Raw genomic sequence first — 18,955 nt, 5'->3', positions numbered from 1 at the left:
ATGCACAAACAGGCCACAATCACTTCCTGGTCGGCCTGACTCTCCTTTGTCTTTCAAGAAATCTTTAGAGTAGGTACAACTTGCCATTTCAGGAATTTTAAAGACATTTTGAAAAACTCTTGTTCATAAGCCTACGGATTTTTTATTATTATTATTAGAGGATGATGCTTTATAAGATAATTACTAGGCCACATTCCTCAAGCCTTTCTTTTTGGTAGATAACAGAATCCTGGCCTTAAGGAACTTTTAAAATAGCTCCTTTGTTCTCATGCTGTTGAGACTTCTGTGACGGGCCGTGCCATGACAGGCTCCCTCTGGAGGTTACAGCATCTCCTGTGATGCTGGTAGATTAAGCCGCACGGCCCAGGGTGCCAGTGTCATCGTGGCAGGGAGCGCCTTAAGAGCACTCTCCCTCCCAAACCTTCGTCGTCAGTGTACGCTTTATAACTGTCTCACAACAGAATAATTTTGCTGGCTACAGCTCAGTGTTTTTGAAATGCAGATTTTAAAATTATGAATGTATTTTACATATATTAGTTTGTATCACTGCAGTGTTTAGTAAAATACAATGTTTTTTTAAAGGGAAAGACTGATGGAAATAGTTTCCATCACTGAGGCGACAGAATTTACCAATAGCTGGTTTTTCAGAGTTCTATTCACATTTTTTAGCTCTTGCAGGATTTGCCATCTTATCTTGCACACTTACACTCAGTGACTGACATCTGGGACCTGAGGTTGTCCAGCGTCGTAGATAGACACCAGCATTGTAGAACTCCTCAGGGTGTAGCCTCTGTTCAGAAGTGAATCCACTGAGAGGCGTCATTAATGGCTTGGCTCTTTGTTAGTTTTCTGTGGGTCTTATCTACCCTTTCTAAAGTTGTATCTCACTTTGAAATGTCAGTACATACACATCATGCAGACTAAAGCAATCCAGGTTCTCAGTTGGCAATGAGTACACCATTGTTCAGCATCTTGAATAAAGAATTTTACCAACTTCGTTTTGGAACTTTGTTGAATAGTGTAGATTAGCTATCCCTCTACTAGTCCATCAGCATTTTCCATGTTCACCATTTGAGAATTGGGCTCACGTTTCTATTTTCCCTTTTAAGTTACTTTTTTTTTTTTTTTGAGGAAGATTAGCCCTGAGCTAACTGTTGCCAATCCTCCTCTTTTTCTAAGGAAGACTGGCCCAGAGCTAACATCTGTGCCCATCTTCCTCTACTTTGTATGTGGGATGCCTACCACAGCATGGCTTGCCATGCGGTGCCATGTGCACACCTGGGATCCGAACCAGCGAACCCCAGGCTGCCGAAGCGGAACATGCACATTTAACTGCTGCACCACCAGGCCGGCCCCTACCTTCTTTTTTTTTAAATGCCTTCTGCCTTTTGTCTTTTTTTAGAAATCTAGACTGAAAGGGTGGCTTTTATACTGTATCTCGATCTATTTTGCTCCGTATAAGTCTCTACAGATTACAGAATCATGGCCTGCCCTATCCATGTAACTCTCAAGGAGCAGCACTAGAGAGGACACTGGTTAGGGTCTGAAGGTGCCTGTGTGATTCATTAGCTTGTAACCTCGGGGAGTCATGCCACGTTTCTAGGTCTGTTCTCACTCTCTTTCATTGCAGTCTGTTGGACTGCAGTGGTTCAGTTGTATGATTGCCAGCTCTTCCCTCTAAATTGGGTGTGCTTCCAGCGTTTTCTAATTCAAACACCTTGTGGCCCTGAGGGTGAGTGAAGTGAGTAGGACTTGCCATGCTTTTTCATAAAATTACTTTTCCCATGTGAGGGCACGTGGATGTGCACGCAAGCAGCAGCGTGATGGACCTGTTTGGTGGGTGCCCCGTACTTGGGATGGAGAACCTAAAGAAGAAATTAGGGAATCCTAGGATTGCATCCCTGTGATTCTGGAGGTTGGCTTGAAGATCTCCAGAGAAGGCTTAAAACTCTCTGTTGCTGCTCGCTTCTGCTGTTAAACTTCTCTCTCCCAGATTGCAGGCTTATTTCATCTTCGTTGGGCTCCTTTCATTTTCCAGTGTCACTGTTTGCTGTTTTCCGGAATCTCCTCTCCCAAACTAACCTATTACTTTTCCCTGTCACTCTTCCTTCTGCTTTCCTGCTGAGGGTTTAATGTTAGATGTTTGGAGGCTTGAACTCTCATTTCCAGAGAAAATTTCTTTTTCTTTTTAATTTTAACCATCACAGTTGACATAATGCTGGTGGTTTGAAGTTACAAGTCTTGCATCCATGTAACTGGTAATACTTCAGATAACATCTTTTATTAAAAAAAAAACCTTAACAGCAACATAATTGTCTTAGTGGCTACCCTCTTAAGAGTGAAAGGAAATGATTGGTTATTTTCCTTGTCTTATTTCTTTTCAGGTTTTGAATGAAGAATGTGATCAGAACTGGTACAAGGCAGAACTCAATGGGAAAGATGGCTTCATTCCCAAGAATTACATAGAAATGAAACCACATCCGTAAGTTGGGCTCACCTGGTCTCGCCTGCTTGTTTTTAAAATTAAGATCACTGGGGTGAATGTCATTCTATTTTCTATCTTCCCAGGGAATTAACAAAGCATGTTGATTTTGCATGTTAATAATAGTATATAATGATAGTATAATAGTCAATAATAGTATATGTTTTAGATTAATAATAGTTGCTGGTAATCTTTAATGAAACGATTATTTCATTTAAAACAATAATTTATATACTATTATATAATAATAGTATGTGTTTAGATTGATAGCTGTCAGTGATCTTCAAATAATAAAACAACAGTTACCCAGGTCCGTAATTCTCTTTCTCTGAAACCTTTGGGGCCAGATGTTTTGTAATTCTGCATTTTTTTTTGAGTTTTAGAAAAGGCATTTGTCATATGGTTTTGTATTGATGTGTTTGATTGTCCTCTGGGGCTGTATCTTAATAATCTTTGTATTGATGTGTTTGATTGTCCTCTGGGGCTGTATCTTAATAATCTTTGTATCTCCAGATCACTGTCCTTGCCCTTACTTAGTGTTCCCACTTCAGAGAAAAGAAAGTTCTTTCCTACTCCAAGCTGCCGAGAGCAGTGAACTTCTTTCTTTCTTTTTTTCCCCTAGAAACTCACCCCCTCCCCCTTGATAATGATATGTGAAATGATGGGACTCTGGGAGCCCTTCAGACCACTGTCCTCCCACCCTCACCCACCACTTCTTTCATTGGCCCTGCTCCTACCTCAAAAGCTGTCATTTTTCATACCTTGTATGTCAGGGGGAACTGGGGTTTTCAGTGCTCAAACTAGAATGCGATTGAGACATGAGGCAATGGTAGATTCCCGCTGTCTACTTGGTTTATCACAAAATGATAAATAAGCCTTGTAGATGACTTGGCCCGCCTGGAGTAGTAGTCGTTGTCTTTTCTCCTCCTCACTGCTCTGATGTGTACCTCTCATTTCTCTTCCCTCAAGTACTAGAGCGGAGATCTTAACCACACCTCATCTTACACAGAGTTTAATGTTGAGAGCTCAAAAAGGCCTTTGAGATAGTCTAGTTCATTCCTTTTTACCCTATAAATTAGGAAAGCTTCTAGTATTTTTGTTTCAATGCCAGTAATTTATGAATATAATTCTCATTTATAAAAGACTCAGTGTGGAAAACTATAGAGCAATGTATGAGCTTCTCACCATACTCCTTTCAGAGGTGACTACCACTAGGAATTAAATGTGGACCAAATGCTACCTTGTGAACCAAATCTGTTCCCAAAAGATGATTTGCCTTCTATAAAATGAAACAAATGATTCAGGAGCTTCACCTTAAAACTATCTGTTGGATTCATGCCTTGGTCACTAAACTTGTACAGAGTTCTTATTATGTGACAGAGACTGTGCTAGGTGCTGGAAGCTTAGATCCTGTAGTTAAATTATGGTATAATAAAATTTCCACGTAGTTAATATGAAACTCTTGGAAAGATCACATTTAGGAAGCCTTAACCGGGGGAGGGAAAGTTGGGTCACCCTGCAGTTTGGTAATGAGAAGATATGTATACGCAAGTTTCTGTAGTGAAGAAACTGGAAGGTCTTCAAGGAAACTTCTTTTTATTTCAAGAAGAACCAGGCACCTTAATGGCTCAGTAAATGTCTCATTGAATGATTTACAAGGTGGAAACCAGTCTGATTTGTAAAGTATATTTTTCTAGTTTTTGTTTGAAACTTGTACTGTATTGTATCTTTTTAACTATGAGTTCAATCTCCCCCCTCCTTAAAAAAAAAAGATTTTAGATTCCTTGGAGAATTTACATCTTCTGCTTTTATATTCCATTATAACTTGTGCCTTGCTTCTCCATATGGTAGCTCAGTAAATACTTTTGAATTGATACTGAGATCCAAATTTTTGTACAAAGGCCTGGACCAAGTTGTTTATCATAATAAAAGCCAAAAGCATTAAATCTTCAAAGGTATATGTGGAAGAGATTCCTGGACCCCTGTCAGTGGATTGATAATGCCCCTCATTTGAGGTTCCTATAACATTAGACTGGGAGTTAACACGCAGCTGTGCCCAGGTCGCTTACTATAGGCACAAGTCGTGATAAACTCTGAAAGATGAGCTCGAGATTATTGCAGATTTCCTGGGAAGTGTACTAAGCACAGCTTTGCATTCTTTTTTTTTTTTTTTAAGTTATACTTTTTGGTGAGGAAGATTGGCCCTGAACTAACAGCTGTTGCCAATCTTCTTCCTCTTTTTTCTCCCCAAAGCCCCAACACATAGTTGTATATCCTAGTTGTAAGTCACTATAGTTCGTCTATGTGGGATGCCACCACAGCGTGGCCTGATGAGCGGAGTGTGGGTCCACGCCCAGGATCTGGCAAACCCCAGGCCGCCAAAGCAGAGTGTGCAAACTTAACCACTGAGCCACGGGGCCAACCCCAGCTTTGCATTCTTAGAGCCACTTAGTGTCAGTATTTGCTTTGGGGGCTGTGTGGGCTTTTCCTGAACCGCTTCGTGAAATGTACTCAATGGGGAGAAGCAATTGTGTAGTCGTTTCTGGGAGTGGGAGAGGCTCATTCGTTCACACAATGCATCCTCCCTTGGTCCCCGTAAACCAAATAATTTGTGCACATCTGTTCCTTCCGTCTATGCTCAAAATGGATCCAAGGTTGGCTTAACTTCTTCTGTAAAGCCGCAAAGAATAGGCTTTGTGGGCCGTATGCAATCTTTGTCATACCACATATTCTTCTTTTGAATTTCTTAAAACAGCTTTTAAAAATTTTTAAACAGATTGTGGACCATAAAACACTGGGCAGATTTAGGTCGAAAACCATAATTTGCCAACTCCAGCACTATATCCAATGATAACAAAATCAACTTAAGTTCCTTTTCATTTCCATATTTCTAAGCTGATAGGGAATTCAGAACATCATGCTGAAATTTTTATTTTAAATAAAATGCCTGTGACTCTAAATCCTTATTTTTCTTCAGATTGTTTCAAATGACATAGGCTTTTTGAATCCCACTGAGAAAATACAGGAAAGGCCACCTCTCTTAGAAAGTTGTAGTTACTGATTTGATTAATTGGTTAGCTTTTTAGGAAAGGTCGTTCTCATGCCTGATCCTCTTTCCCCACTATAAAGAACTTTGGAATAATAATTGATCGAGAAGCATCCAGTACAGGCTCCATGGTGTTGTTCTTCACAGACTCTGGCTGAAAGTCAGGCAGTGTTCATCCAGTCTGGGTTCTGAAAAAGGAAACCATATTACTAAAAAAGACCATGACCTGTACCTATGTGGTGATTGGCCTTACAGGCATGTTTCATGTTATGGGACTGCTCTGTGCCTGGGTATTTGTGAGTACAGGGTCAGTGTTGATTTCACAGCTGTGGGAGAGCACAGAGTACCAGCGCACCCCTCCCTGTCTCCTCCCTCCCATCCTCTCCCCCTAACCTTTAGTTTTTGTTAGGGAGGAAAAGGGAAGTTTAAAATGGAATATGACCTACTATAGCATTTGAGTTAACAAATTAAACACAGACTATGAAATGATTGTTGGCATTAGCGTTGCAACGTGAGTTGTATATACCAGGAGGTGGATCTAAATATGTGGTTTTCACATTAAATGGATATGAATGGGAGCCCATGCGACGTAGTGAAGAATTAAATTGGAAAATAAGCCACCTCCTCCCATTAGCTTTCTCCCTTGCTGTTTGTATTGTAGTATATAAACCCATCTTTTTAAAGATTTTTGAAATTTCAACCATAGCCATGTAGTTAAACACCGAAATATCACCATTCAAAGGAAGCTAATCAAATTTATCAATAGTATAAAGTGCTATGGAAATGTAGGGTAGTGGTATTTAAATGTTTTAACAAAGTGGTAGCTGTTCCTCATACTGTGTGGTATCTCTTGTGCTGTGGGACATCATTGAGAGAGAGAGGGAATGTGAATGAGTGTGTGTGTGTTTAGTAAAAATGGGAGCACATACAAAAGAAATCTTTCTTTAATAAGTTGGTCTCCAACTGGTTTTCTATTTTTCAGTCTAGGTGCTTATTGTAACAGGATTTGTTTCATTTTGTAAAAATTCCAATTAGAGTACTTTCCTTCACTACAGGTTTTTTTTTTAATTGAAAATAAGATTGAGTTAATTTTAAGCTGGGAGCCAGAAAACAGTCCTACCGTATCTGTATACTTGTGCACCATAAGAGAAGATCTAACAACATGCACACCTGACCGCCAACAGTTGCTGCCTCTGGGGAGTTTGAAGGAAGAGGCTTGGGCTGCTTGTCTTTTTTTTTTTCCTGAGGAATATTCACCCTGAGCTAACGTCTATTGCCACTCTTCCTCTTTTTTTCTTTTTTATGTGAGCTGGCACCACAGCATGGCTGCCAACAACTGGGATCCGAACCCAGGCAAGCCACACTCAACCGCTAGGCCACTGGGGCTGGCCCAAGTGTTGCTTTTTATTTTTACTTCAGGCACATCTTGGCTATTGTAGTTTATATTCATTACATATAGCTTTAAAAAGGGGGAAAGAAAATGCCTGCCTGGTGGGAAGATCTTGGGGATTTAGGAGGAGAGTGTGGCTGTTGAGTAGCTTCACCCCACCCCAGTCAAATGCCCACTGCATGTAAGTGCATTATAAACTTGAAAGCCCCAGAGATTCAAATAGAAAACATTTAAATGGTCTCAGTACTGTTAGCTGTCCTTTCACAGTTGGAGATCATTCTGTTGTGTTAATGCGTGCTCTCTCTTGTGTGGCCTGGCTTGCAGGCCCTGGAGGACTCACTCTTGAGTTATCTGTAGAAGCAGGAAGATAGATGGTGCCAGCCCCTCCACACCTTGGCAGTATAGTCTGCAAAATCAGAAAGACACAAGTAGGTAGATTTCAGAGTGTTGCAGGGTTACCTGTGGCAACTTCTGAATGTCTCCTTCCTAGCAGCTCACATATTTCTGTCTGAATTTTAGTATAGTGATTATTTTAGAGACATCTTGCACTGCAGTTGCTTATAAGATAGATACATAAATTAGATTTATAACTTTAAGGGACTGTTAGGTACCTTTGTCACTGTAGTTTGCATATTTACTGAATGTTAGTTACCAGGTAAGGAGTCTGATGAAGCAGATAGGTCTTTATTAGCTGTAAGTCATGTTGTAGCTTTTTAAAAATAATAAAAACACATTAAGGCAACTTTGGAAACAGAACATTGTTTTCACAGTTCATCCATCCGAATTAAAACTGGTTTTCATGTGAAATAGGCAGCTGTGACTTGAAGCCATTTGAGAGTGTTCTCTTCCTCTTCCTCCTGGTAAGCCACAGGCCAGTTGCTCCCACAGTTTTCTGTGAATTCACCCACTTTTTCTTGTGGCCAGGGTGAATTAGCATTGAGAACAGAATCTGTAACTTGCTCCAAATGAAAAATCAAATTTTGCAGCTAGCTTCCTCTGCATAGGGTAAATTATGATGTTCCTAATGGTTCCTGAAAGCTAAACTCTGAGCAGTGACAGCAGAGAGAGGCTTTAAGAGAAATGCCAACCATGGTGACTAGCAGATCTGCTCTCTCACAGCCTGACAGTCTTCCCTGTGGGTTGTTATAAGAAGTAGCCCTGTCTCCAGCTTCTGGGCCTTTCAACTTTCCTGCCCCCATTCCCTCACTCCCACCGTAGCAAAGCTGCAGCCGTATCAAACGGTTGCAAGAAGGGGCTGTGTCCCGTGTTTCAAATCAGTAGGCTTGGGCTTTCCCCTATGCCTTGCTGGTGAGTCCGTAGGGAGCCCAGTGGGCTTTGGCCTGGAGGCCTATTTTTAAGTGTCTTCCTCTGTAGAAAGAGTGGCCCACAGTCGTACCTTATGAGTCATTTTTTGGAGAGTGGGGTAGGGTGAAGTCGTTTGAAGGGGGATGGTCCATCTCTCAGGGGAGGACCTGACCGAACAGCGTGATTGGGCATGTTGAGACTGGAGGGTAAAGCAAGAGGCCCCTTCCTCTGGCAAGGAGTGTTCTGTTACTCACATTTCGGAGGCTGGATATCCCGTTTCTATGTGGGGAAGCAGATGTTGACTGGCTTGCCTTCCTTCCTTAGGTGGTTTTTTGGCAAAATCCCCAGAGCCAAGGCAGAAGAAATGCTTAGCAAACAGCGGCATGATGGGGCCTTTCTTATCCGAGAGAGTGAGAGTGCTCCTGGGGATTTCTCCCTCTCTGTCAAGTAAGTATTTCCTGCTTTGGTTGCCTGGAATCCTGTCTCCAACTGATCTGAGTTGTTAAGCCATAGGCCGGGTGTCTGGCTACACACACCAGTGATTGCAAACTGGTAGAGGTTTAGCCTAAACAGTATTTTACACATCAGAAAATTTTACATTAAAATTCTAATTTCTGGCTCCTTTTAAAAATGAGTCTAGCAGCCCTGGGTTCAGATTCCCATGTGGAAACAGTCTTTAGTTGCTGAGCAGCAGCTGCTCTTCAGACAGCATGTGCTTCCCACTTTTCCCTAATCCCCACCACTCCATAGTGTTTGCCATGCAGCTCTTTCCTCATCTGAGCACCCTTGCCATCTGTGGGATTCCTGCACTCTCGTTAAGGACATCGCCATTTCAGCTGCCTTTTTGCACACCTTTACCAGATATCTAGCTTAAATCTGCCTGCACCATCCTAGGTCTCTTACATGAACTTGAAAAAGTTACCACAAGTGCTTTTTGCTTTCCGGAGTGGTAAATTTAAATGTGGGAGGGAGCAGGGAATGGGCAAGACGGAGTTTTAGCACCCAGGGAATCTTGAATATAAACTGGAACTTTGAGGATTCTAAGCAAATCTCTCCCCATCTGTGACATAAGGATTTTGAATCAAATTGTCATTCCCATATGTGTTTTGACTCAGTCCTTTTCTAGTTAATATACTATCACAAGAACACCTCCCCTAGGGCTCTTAACAAATCACTTCATCCTGCATGTGACAAAGGAGTGATTAGGTTACAAACTCAGATCACTTCTATTATACAGATTACGTTGGTTGTTTTTAAGTGAAGGCTATAAGACAGTTTATTTGCCATTTGCAAATGATGTGAAGATTTTTCGGTTTCAAAAATCAACCGAATATCTTGTTTCACTTTAGGACCAAAAGTGTAGGTTTTTGAAATGTAGATTTAAATTTAGAATCTTTGTGTTCTTTTTCTCAATGAAGATAGGGGAGGTGGTTTTAGGTGATATTTACAACGCTTTACAGATGTGTTTCCAGTATGGTTAGTTTTTAGTCCCAACATGAAAAAGTCAAACTGGATTTGATTATCAGTTTTCTTCTTCTAACAGTGAGGTTTTTTTTTCGGTAGACTTTTTAGAGCAGTTTTAGGTTCACAGCAAATTGAGTGGAAGGTACAGAGATTTCCTTACTCCCACATGCATAGGAACAGTGGCTTTTTGATGTGCTTGATGAAACACATGCAAATGAGGACCTGACAGAAAGTATCTTGAGGTGGAAGTATCTTGAGACTTCTCATTAACTTGTATTTCATCATCTGTTTTCCTTACGTTTTATACTGACCCAAATATAAATGGACGAGGAATACAAGCAATTAATCATTGGATGGTGGCCAAAACCACCGCGGCAGTTAGTGTTCACTCGGGGCCTTGTCTGATTGCCTTGACTAATCGCTGAGCATGCTCATGCAGCAGCTGCCAGGACGCTCCGAAGCCATTCTGTTTTATCAAATAAAAACCTTAAAGAGTTTATGTATTTATTGTTTTAGAAATAAAATTTGAGATAGATGTCACTACCACCTTTAACAACACAAACACCTTCACAAAGGATGTTCAAGAATCTTGTCTCTGAGATGTTCTCTAGTTTCATGATGTTGTGGAAACACCGCAGTGGTTAACACCTCACTGTCAGGGACTCCGTCTCCCTTTCAGAAAGCGGCTGCATTGCACGGTGGTGGGACTGGGCTTCTGTGGGGCCAGAAGTGTCGTTTGAATCTGTTCTTCCTCATAAAGCTTTCTCCCCATCTGCCCTTTTTCTCCCGTGAAATAGTAGTACTGTTCTTAAACACTTGGTGCATCATGCTCAGTGGCTTCCTCAAAGCTCAGTGCTGCCACCTGCTGGGTTGTTTTTAAGAAGTGTTTTGTTTCTTTATGCTGTAAGACTGATGGGAGGAGAGACTGTCGTTCACTCGTTCAGCTACTCTTCACAGTGTGATGGTGTGGACGCTGAGGACTGAGCAGTGAGCAGGACAGGCAGAGCCTTCGTTGGGCTGGTGCTCTAGCCAGACAGCTCTGTGCTAGCGGCCCTTCCCACTCATCAGGCTCTCGCTGTTCTGCCAGCCACCAGACAAGGGAGCTTTTCCCTTTTGGTGCCTGGGCCTCTTTTATTTATTGTCCCAGTATGTTCTTTTCATCTGAGACCTTTTTCCCCTGAATAGAAGTAAAATCCCTGAATGGAAAATGTGACTTTAAACTGTTCCCAGTTACAGGAGAATTGTTGAAAGTATATCCATTAGTCCACTTCTTCTCACTTTATTCCCTATCCTACATTTTGTAGTCTTTAAATGGGGATTAGGAGGTACAAACTTCCAGTTATAAAATAAATAAGTCCTGGAGATGTAATGTACAGAATAGGGAATATAGTCGGTAATATTGTAATAACTTTGTATGGTGACAGATTGTGGCTAGACTTATTGTGGTGATCACTTCGTCATGGATGTAAATACCGAATCACTATAATAGACACCTGAAACTAAGTTATTATATGTCAATTATGCTTCAGTTAAAAGCATTTCACCTAAGTTTTGTTTTGTTTTCTTGAAAAGTTAAGTCAGTCACACTCCTTGCCTTAAATAAGGCTCTGTTTCATTTGGGGCAGTGCAGGGCACATAGAGGCATGCCCTAGGTTAGGGCATTCTCTTTTTATTCACAAACATCTTCAGAATTGGACACACTGGTGGAGGGGGTTTCCCTGTCTGGTGAGGATTCTTCGTGTTGTCGCTGGTGGTCATCGGGCCCAGCGGATGAGGCTCGGGCGCTCAGTGATTCTCCTAACTCTGCAGCCAGGAAGTCATGTTGTGCCACAGTCCTGGGCCCCTCAGGCTTTGAGGAGTGTTGCCAGAACACTGGTTCTCTCAAGACTCCGCTTTGATGGGCAGACGGCCCCGGTAGCCAGGGCAGAGCCCTCCGGCCTGTTCTCACGTGTATTCTCTGCCCCTCCCCAGGTTTGGAAACGACGTGCAGCACTTCAAGGTGCTCCGAGATGGAGCTGGGAAGTATTTCCTTTGGGTGGTGAAGTTCAATTCTTTGAATGAGCTGGTAGATTATCACAGATCCACATCTGTCTCCAGAAACCAGCAGATATTTCTCCGGGACATAGAACAGGTGCCACAGGTAATTCTCTAAGAGAGCGATTGGGATCATTTTTAGCAATTAAGAATAGCTTCTCAGGTAAGCAGGTGCCTTTCAAAGGATTCCTTCTAGGGCTTCTATGCTCGTTATTCAAAATGTTACTCTTAATTCATGTTAAAGATTTGAAGTTTGAAATAAAAAGGTTTTGCCTTTTCCAGAGGCTGCTTCTGTGAGGCAGTGTGTTGCTAGTTTACCACCTGTGTCTCTAAGAAGAGGCTCTTTAACACACTCTCAAACATTCTTTCCCTGGAAGCAAATTGTGAGGAAAATCATTCTTGTGCGGGAGAGGGGTCCACACTCATTGCTCTGTTCCTGTCCCTAAATCCTAGCTGCGTGCTAGGATTAGCACCACCTCATTTTATTCAAGCTCTTGACCTTTTGACTCTATAAAACCTTAAGGATTGTCTAAGTGATAAAGTGATAGGAACTAAAGCATTTTCAAATCCTGGCATTATAAACATAACCTCAATGGCTGTCTCTGAAGTTCTTTCCCCTTAAAGCAGTGCTTGCCACTCTCTACTTGATAACATGGCACAAGTGGCCGCCAGAGTGAGGTTTCCCCAGTATTTTTGAGCTTTGGCGAAAGATTACACTACACCCACCTGGAGTAAACTTAGAATCCATAAGAATAAATGGAGAGGAGAGGAGAAATGGGAGGTTATTTCAGGAAATGTGAACAAGTTGGCACACATCTGTTTCCCTCCCGTAGCCAGTCCCCTCACGCGGGGGCTGGCCACCGTCAGAAATGCGATGTCTGTGTTTTTTCCTGCCCCTCTTCTGCAGCAGCCGACGTATGTCCAAGCCCTCTTTGACTTTGATCCCCAGGAGGATGGAGAGCTGGGATTCCGTCGGGGAGACTTTATCCACGTCATGGATAACTCAGACCCCAACTGGTGGAAAGGGGCTTGCCACGGGCAGACCGGCATGTTTCCCCGCAATTATGTCACCCCTGTGAACCGGAACGTCTAAGAATCAAGAAGAGATTATTTAAAGAAAGTGAAAAAATTTAAAACGTACAAAAGAATTAAACCCACGAGCTGCCCCTAACAGCAGTCTGCGAGGGAGCTCAGACCACCTGGCTGGGTCACCTGTGACCCTCTCACTTTGGTTGGCACTTTGGGGGGTGGGAGGGGGAGTTGGATATAACAATGCCAAATCTTACCTATAAATTAAGAAGAGAGTTTTTATTACAAATTTTCACTGCTGCTCCTATTTCTCCTCCTTTGTCCTTTTTTTCATCCTTTTCCTCTTCTGTTCATCAGTGCATGACGTTTAATGCCACGTATAGTCCTAGCTGATGCCAATAATAAAAGAAAAGAAACCAAGTGGGCTGGTATTTTCTCTATGCAAATGTCTGTTTCAGTCGGGATGACTGAAAGAAGAACAGCCGTCTCTGTATTCTTCCTACATACACACAGAAAGGAGCGGGCGGGCGCGCCAAGCCCTTGCTGTGGAGCTTCTGCCAGAGGAGGGGAGGGCGAGTAGGATCTGCCTTCCAGCCGCGACCCCTGACCCCCCGTAGGTTTTGCTGAAGTGGAAGTAGGTGGGGTGGAAGGAAGGAGCAGTGCCCCTTGCGGCTTCCTGAGAAAGTCAGACTGAGAACTACAGCTCTTTTCCACATTGTTTTCTCTCCAAATTGTATTACCGAGCATGTTGTTTTTTCATAGTGCCTTTTTCCTTATTTTCAAGGGTTGCTTCTGAGTGGTGTTTTTTGTTTTGTTTTAAAATAAGTTAAAGACAGTCCAGAGCTTTTTGGCCAGTTTGTCTCCTGCTCTGTGTAAATATTTTTCCCTGGGGGAAGGGAAAAGAGTAGAGAAGAGACAAGTAGAAGTGGAGGGTGTGGGCGTTCTGCCTCTTCCAAGCCAGAAGTCTTTAAGGTTCAGCTTTAATATTCATGAGCCTTCCAGAGTTGAAGGGAGCCAGAAGCCTGGGTGTCTGGAGTGGCTGCACCGGGTGCAGTGTGACCAGCCCCAGGAGGGAGGAGCCGTTACAGCTCTTCCCACCTCAGATTGGGTCTGGCTGCAAGGGAGTCAGAGTCCTTGACTAACCTTGCAGTCTCAGGTGTTGTCTGCCTCCTTAACCCCAGGGACCCCCAGATGCAAATCCCTAGAGCCAGCAAGTTTCAAACATGGGAAAGCCCAAGCTTTCTGCCGCTCCTTAACTGTATCAGGTTATACCGGATTCCTGCACTGGGGCGGCAAGTGAGAGTTCTCACTTCATTTTTCTTGCTCTCAAAGCTAGGGGTGTCTCTTCATGGCTTTCACCTTCTGTGTCCCTACCTAGCCTGCCCAGGTGGGCCTTAGGGCAGCGTTCAAGGAGCGGCTGGGGGGTTTCCATGTCTCCATTCACAGCGGGCTGTGTTTATAGTGGCTCCACCCTAACCCCTGAAAAGGACATGTCTCCGAGAAGCAGGGACAGTTGGGAAGGAAAGACTGGAAATGGAGGAAGGCTGAGTCCATCGCGGAGCTCCCTCTCTGCGTCTCCTGTCAGCTGCTTGTCCCTCCTAGTGATGTGCCTCTGAACTCCCTCTCTCCACCCAGTCCCCTTCCCACAACGAAAATGGGGCTGCCCGGAGCTGGTGACTGCCTTTGGGTTCTGAAGCGGTCCGTTGAGTCTCCCCTGGCCTCTGGTTATGGAGACAGACAGCCTGGAGCGCTCGGAGGCCCAGGAGGCGGCTGCTCTTCTGGATGGAGCATTCCGCTCTCCTCGCTCCCTCTCTGACAGCTTCTCCCTTCCTGACAGCTTCTCCCTTCCTCGCTGAGGATAAGAGGAATCTGGCATTCTACACCTGGACCATTTGATTGTTTTATTTTGGAATTGGTGTATATCATGAAGCCTTGCTGAACTAAGTTTTGTGTGTATATATTTAAAAAATCAGTGTTTAAATAAAAAGACCTATGTACTTAATCCTTTAACTCTGCGGATAGCATTTGGTAGGTAGTGATTAACTGTGAATAATAAACATACAGTGAATTCTTCACTCTGTATCTTTTTTTTTTTCCCACCCTCGCCTTACTTAAAAACCTAAAACCTGGGCTGGCCCCGTGGCCGAGTGGTTAAGTTTGCGCACTCCACTGCAGGCGGCCCAGTGTTCGCGTCCTGGGCGTGGACGTGGCACTGCTCATCAAACCATGCTGAGGCAGCATCCCACATGCCACAACTAGAAGGACCCACAACGAAGAATATACAACTGTGTACTGGGGGGCTTTGGGGAGAAAAAGGAAAAAAGAAAGAAAAAATCTTTAAAAAAAAAAAAAACCTAAAACCTATGTCAGATGTTAGGTCACAGAGTCAGGACTCTTGTGTCCTTACATCGACTCACCTAGCTCCTTGGGGAGCATGAGGGTCTCACTGGGCCCCTGGAGGAGTGATGCCCCCGCTGTTCCTCAGAATCCCTGGGGAGCTTATTCACAACGCAGGTTCCCAGACCCCACCCTCAGTTACTCCGAGATTGTGGTCGAAGCCACCAACAGGCGTGCCTGGTGTTTCTGACAGAAACCGTAGACCACATTTTGGAAACTCCGGTCTCGACCTAGAGCTTTGTGAGGACGAAGAGTGCAGCTTCGTTGGCTCTTGTCTCTTCTGTCCCTCTCCTCCCCCCACCCCCCGCACCCCCTGAAATAAGGGACAGAAGGATGGAATGATTGTGGAAGCAGTCTTGATGTGCTAAGCAGCCGAAGCACACTTGTCCACTCAGCAGGCCGCTTTCAGGTGAGACGAGGCCTGTTGCAGCACACGCAGCACGGGCTACAGAAGATCGAATAAGTTTTGTTTATAGAGAACAAACAGAAAAGAAGCTAAACCCAAGGAATTTCACTTGTGTTCCTTGTCTAGTTCTTAAATAGAGCTCAGCCTACGACCTCATTCGTGGCCGCCCTGCTTGGGTGTGGGTTTTCAATTCTCCTTTCTCAGAAGTGACCGTGTGTGAGAAGGAACTTTACACAGCACTGTCCTGGGGGCTGCGGTCTCTGGTCCGCCTAGGCCAGCTACTCCAAAGCTGAGCAGAAGTTTCCAAATGGGGCCATTTAAGTGGAAACTTAAGGCAGTGACTGGCAGCTTCACTGAGGCTTATGGCTCGACTTGACTAGTAGTGTCAGAATTACTGGGAAAATCCCTGCTTCTACACGATCGGTTTGGTCACAGGTGTCTTGGTGATTGCACCCCTGCTGACCGTGGATCTGTAATTCCTGGGAAGGCATCTGAGTGGGAGCATCTTTGGGAAGACCCAGCCATGGAACAGGTCAGCTGTGATTGGACTAAAAGCTACAAGTGGGTGAGTGGCCTTGGGGCTTCCTCGTAGGCGCCCACTCTTCAGAGGGCTCTGCTGCGGCTGGAGCTTGGACGCACCCACCTGGGCTCACTGACATTCTTCATACTTAGTGACCTGGGAGTTTTAACAGAGGCTCGTCTTAAGACCTAATTGTGGAGGGGATGGTGGTGACAGCTCCCGCCACGTGCTCCGAGGCAGTCTGCCGCACCAGGGCTGCTTGGGTGGCAGGCCGGAAAGGCGATGGGCACAAGGGGCCTGCGTGTCCCTGATGCTTGGCCCCTTGACCTGCTCGCAGTAGGTGATCTTCAAGTCAGAACGTTTTGCTTTACCAAAGTGCCTGGATAACTAGGAAAAATGGAAGTAGAATTGTATTTACGTTCCTCGGAAATGCTTCTGACTCCTGAGATTCTGTGTTGACACGTAATGCACATTCACCAGATCTGAGGTCTGTTTTACACAGGAGAACGGGGAGAGAGTGGACACCCTCCTGGAGTGTGTGTTCATTTGGGGCCTTCTTAAACTTGGGCCTGGGGGTTACAAGCCCCTCACTCCAGCCGGAGCCCCGAAACAAATGAGTCCTGTGCTCGCTACCAAGATGGGTAGCATCAAAATCCTAAATTGCCACTATATCTTAGATTATTCATCCCCGTTTAAGGAAGTAGGAGTGCCACTCTGTGTACCCTCGGCACTGGTACATAAATATGAGATAGTGGTGTCGACTAACCCACCTGCCACTCAAGGCATTCTAAACACTACTTTTAAAAGATTTAACTGTGACGGAGTTCATTTAAAAGGTAGACTGTATCCCTCCCAAAAAGATATTACTGAGACGGTCTTTCAAGATCTGATTCTAGCCCATCTGATAAGCGACACTGGTCTTGGGTCTCCAAAGACAGTCAAATGTTTTAATATCCCATCTCCTTGTCAGATGTGTCCAGAATTAGGTTTTAGAAAGCACAGTCATCGTAGCTCTCCTCTGAGTCTGCAGTCACTTTATCAGGGTCTGCCTCCCTCCCAAATAACTTGCATCATGAGTGAGTGCTATGACCTTGTGTAAGTGCCCTCACGTCTGGTGCCCGCCCGTGCCCCTCCCCTATTCCTGTCCTGTGCTAGGGAATCAAAGGGCATGGAGCGCCCCCTTTCCTATCTACCCCGTTTGGGGCTGGTGGAGCACTCCTGGGAGCGATCCACCTGGTGAACTTCATTCCTGGGGTGTGTGGTGTTCCCTTCCGGCTCTGGAACTGGAGGCACCTCTCCCCACTCAAGGTGGAGGCTCAGGGGAGCTCATCTGTGTCCTCCCCCAGACCTTCAGCTGCCCTTTCCACTCCTACACTGCAGGCATTACTGCTCTGAGTCATCCTGAAACTGGAATTACCCGACTTCAGGCTTCTGTACTTGATATCGATGCGTTCTTTGGTAGTGATTCTTGTATTGGTATGCAAGCCGATGGATGAGAGAATTTCAGAGAGGAATTGTGGACAACACACAGTCGGGGGCGGGGGCAGGTGGGGCTTGAACCAGGTCTTGGGGGAGATTGTTCTAAATAGGACAAGTAGACCCACAGGGCAGGCAGTGCAGTGTTAGTAGAGGTGTGTGGGGCCTGGGCAGCCTCCTGCAGCGAGGAAAGAGTCCAGGTGGGTTTGTGGGCCTTCAAACGTGGGCTGAACAATGCCACTCTCCCTGCTGACACACAAGCATTCCCTTGGTGTTGTAGATGAAGGGCGTGATCAAAGATGAGTTTTCAAAAGACCTCACTTGCAATGGTGCACAGGGCAAATCAGGATAGCCTGGAAGAAACTGTTGAGGTCATGGTAATTTAAGGGAACCAGCTTGGTTCTCGTTGCTTCTGGCCAGTCAGCTGGACTATGCGCCAGCGTCCTTGCAGCTCAGTGTGGCTGTGTGACAGAGTCTAGGCTCAGCTGGCCCAAGTGGTCCTCCACTTTCTTCCCCAGCCACCTGCTGGAAGCCAGAGGGCCAGTGGCAGATTCCACCAGCTCACCGCTATACCCCTGACTTGAGTGAGAAACATCTGATGTACTGCGTCCCTGACATCAGGGGCCCTTTGTTCCCAAACATCACCCTACCCTGACTGTCCAGGGGCCACCTTGGAGAATAGTGAAGAGGGGAGGAACTTGAAAGGCTCAGCTGAGAATGTTAAGTTTGGGGGGAAGAAGTGGAATTGCTCATCATAATCTAAATATAAAGAAGCAGTGATGACAGCAAAGTTAAAGCTGACATGAGACCACCATCCGTACATCCTGGAGCAGACTTGGCCAACGCATTGGGGCCAAGCCCTGCTCCCCATTCCTCTCATTATTCTGGCCATCGCTCCTGTGCTCCTTGTTCCCTCACTGGGTGTTTGTCGAGATCGTCATGTGGTTCCTTCAGGCGTCTGCTCAAATATGAGTCCTCACTCCGAGAAGCCCTCCCTGAATGTAATTAGTAATCACCTCCCCTCCAGCACTTTCTATTCCTTACCACGCTGTTTTTCTATGTAGCCCTTATGGCTACTTCGCTGGTTTCTAGTGAGTGTGTAATTCTTCCTGCCCGTCTCCCCTATCAGGCTGTAAGCTCCTCAGGGCAGGAGGAACTCAGTCACTCTTGCATCCCTCGCACCTAGAAGAGTGAGTGAAACATCCTACATGTCCGTGGTACTCATCTGATACAAGAATAGTATGTCCCACACGCTGCTACGAACAAGGCCAATGGTGCCAGCATTCCCAACCTTACCGTCTGCGGCAGAAGGCAGCCAACTAATGACTCAGTGGGAGAAGTGGCATGATTAAGGGGAGCGTAGGAGTTTGGGGGACATTCAGCAGCCGCTCCCACCTGTCTAGAAG

General features: G+C 44.9%; 2 protein-coding genes across 3 annotated transcripts in view; both read left to right on the top strand.

Annotated features, from left to right (window-relative positions):
- Nucleotides 1–14,825, top strand: part of GRB2 (growth factor receptor bound protein 2) — a 62,172-nt gene extending 47,347 nt beyond the window's left edge. The window contains exons 3-6 of the mRNA XM_014839817.3: nucleotides 2,385–2,482; nucleotides 8,548–8,670; nucleotides 11,659–11,827; nucleotides 12,629–14,825. Of these exons, the coding sequence (XP_014695303.1) occupies nucleotides 2,385–2,482; nucleotides 8,548–8,670; nucleotides 11,659–11,827; nucleotides 12,629–12,814 (576 nt within the window). The 3' untranslated portion in view covers nucleotides 12,815–14,825. The remainder of the gene's footprint in view (nucleotides 1–2,384; nucleotides 2,483–8,547; nucleotides 8,671–11,658; nucleotides 11,828–12,628) is intronic.
- Nucleotides 14,826–15,765: 940 nt separating this feature from the next.
- The window catches only part of SLC25A19 (solute carrier family 25 member 19), a 36,017-nt gene continuing 32,827 nt past the window's right edge, over nucleotides 15,766–18,955 (top strand). Inside the window, exon 1 of one of the 2 annotated variants that reach the window (XM_070483609.1) lies at nucleotides 15,766–16,085. The gene's annotated coding sequence lies outside the window, so the exon portion shown is untranslated. The remainder of the gene's footprint in view (nucleotides 16,086–18,955) is intronic. The other variant, XM_070483611.1, reaches the window with a different exon arrangement.

The sequence above is a fragment of the Equus asinus genome, chromosome 13 (genome assembly GCF_041296235.1).
Source record: "Equus asinus isolate D_3611 breed Donkey chromosome 13, EquAss-T2T_v2, whole genome shotgun sequence".
In the NCBI taxonomy this organism is placed as follows: domain Eukaryota; kingdom Metazoa; phylum Chordata; class Mammalia; order Perissodactyla; family Equidae; genus Equus; species Equus asinus.
Note: the sequence above shows the minus strand (reverse complement) of the source record. Positions and strands in the feature narration are given on the sequence as shown.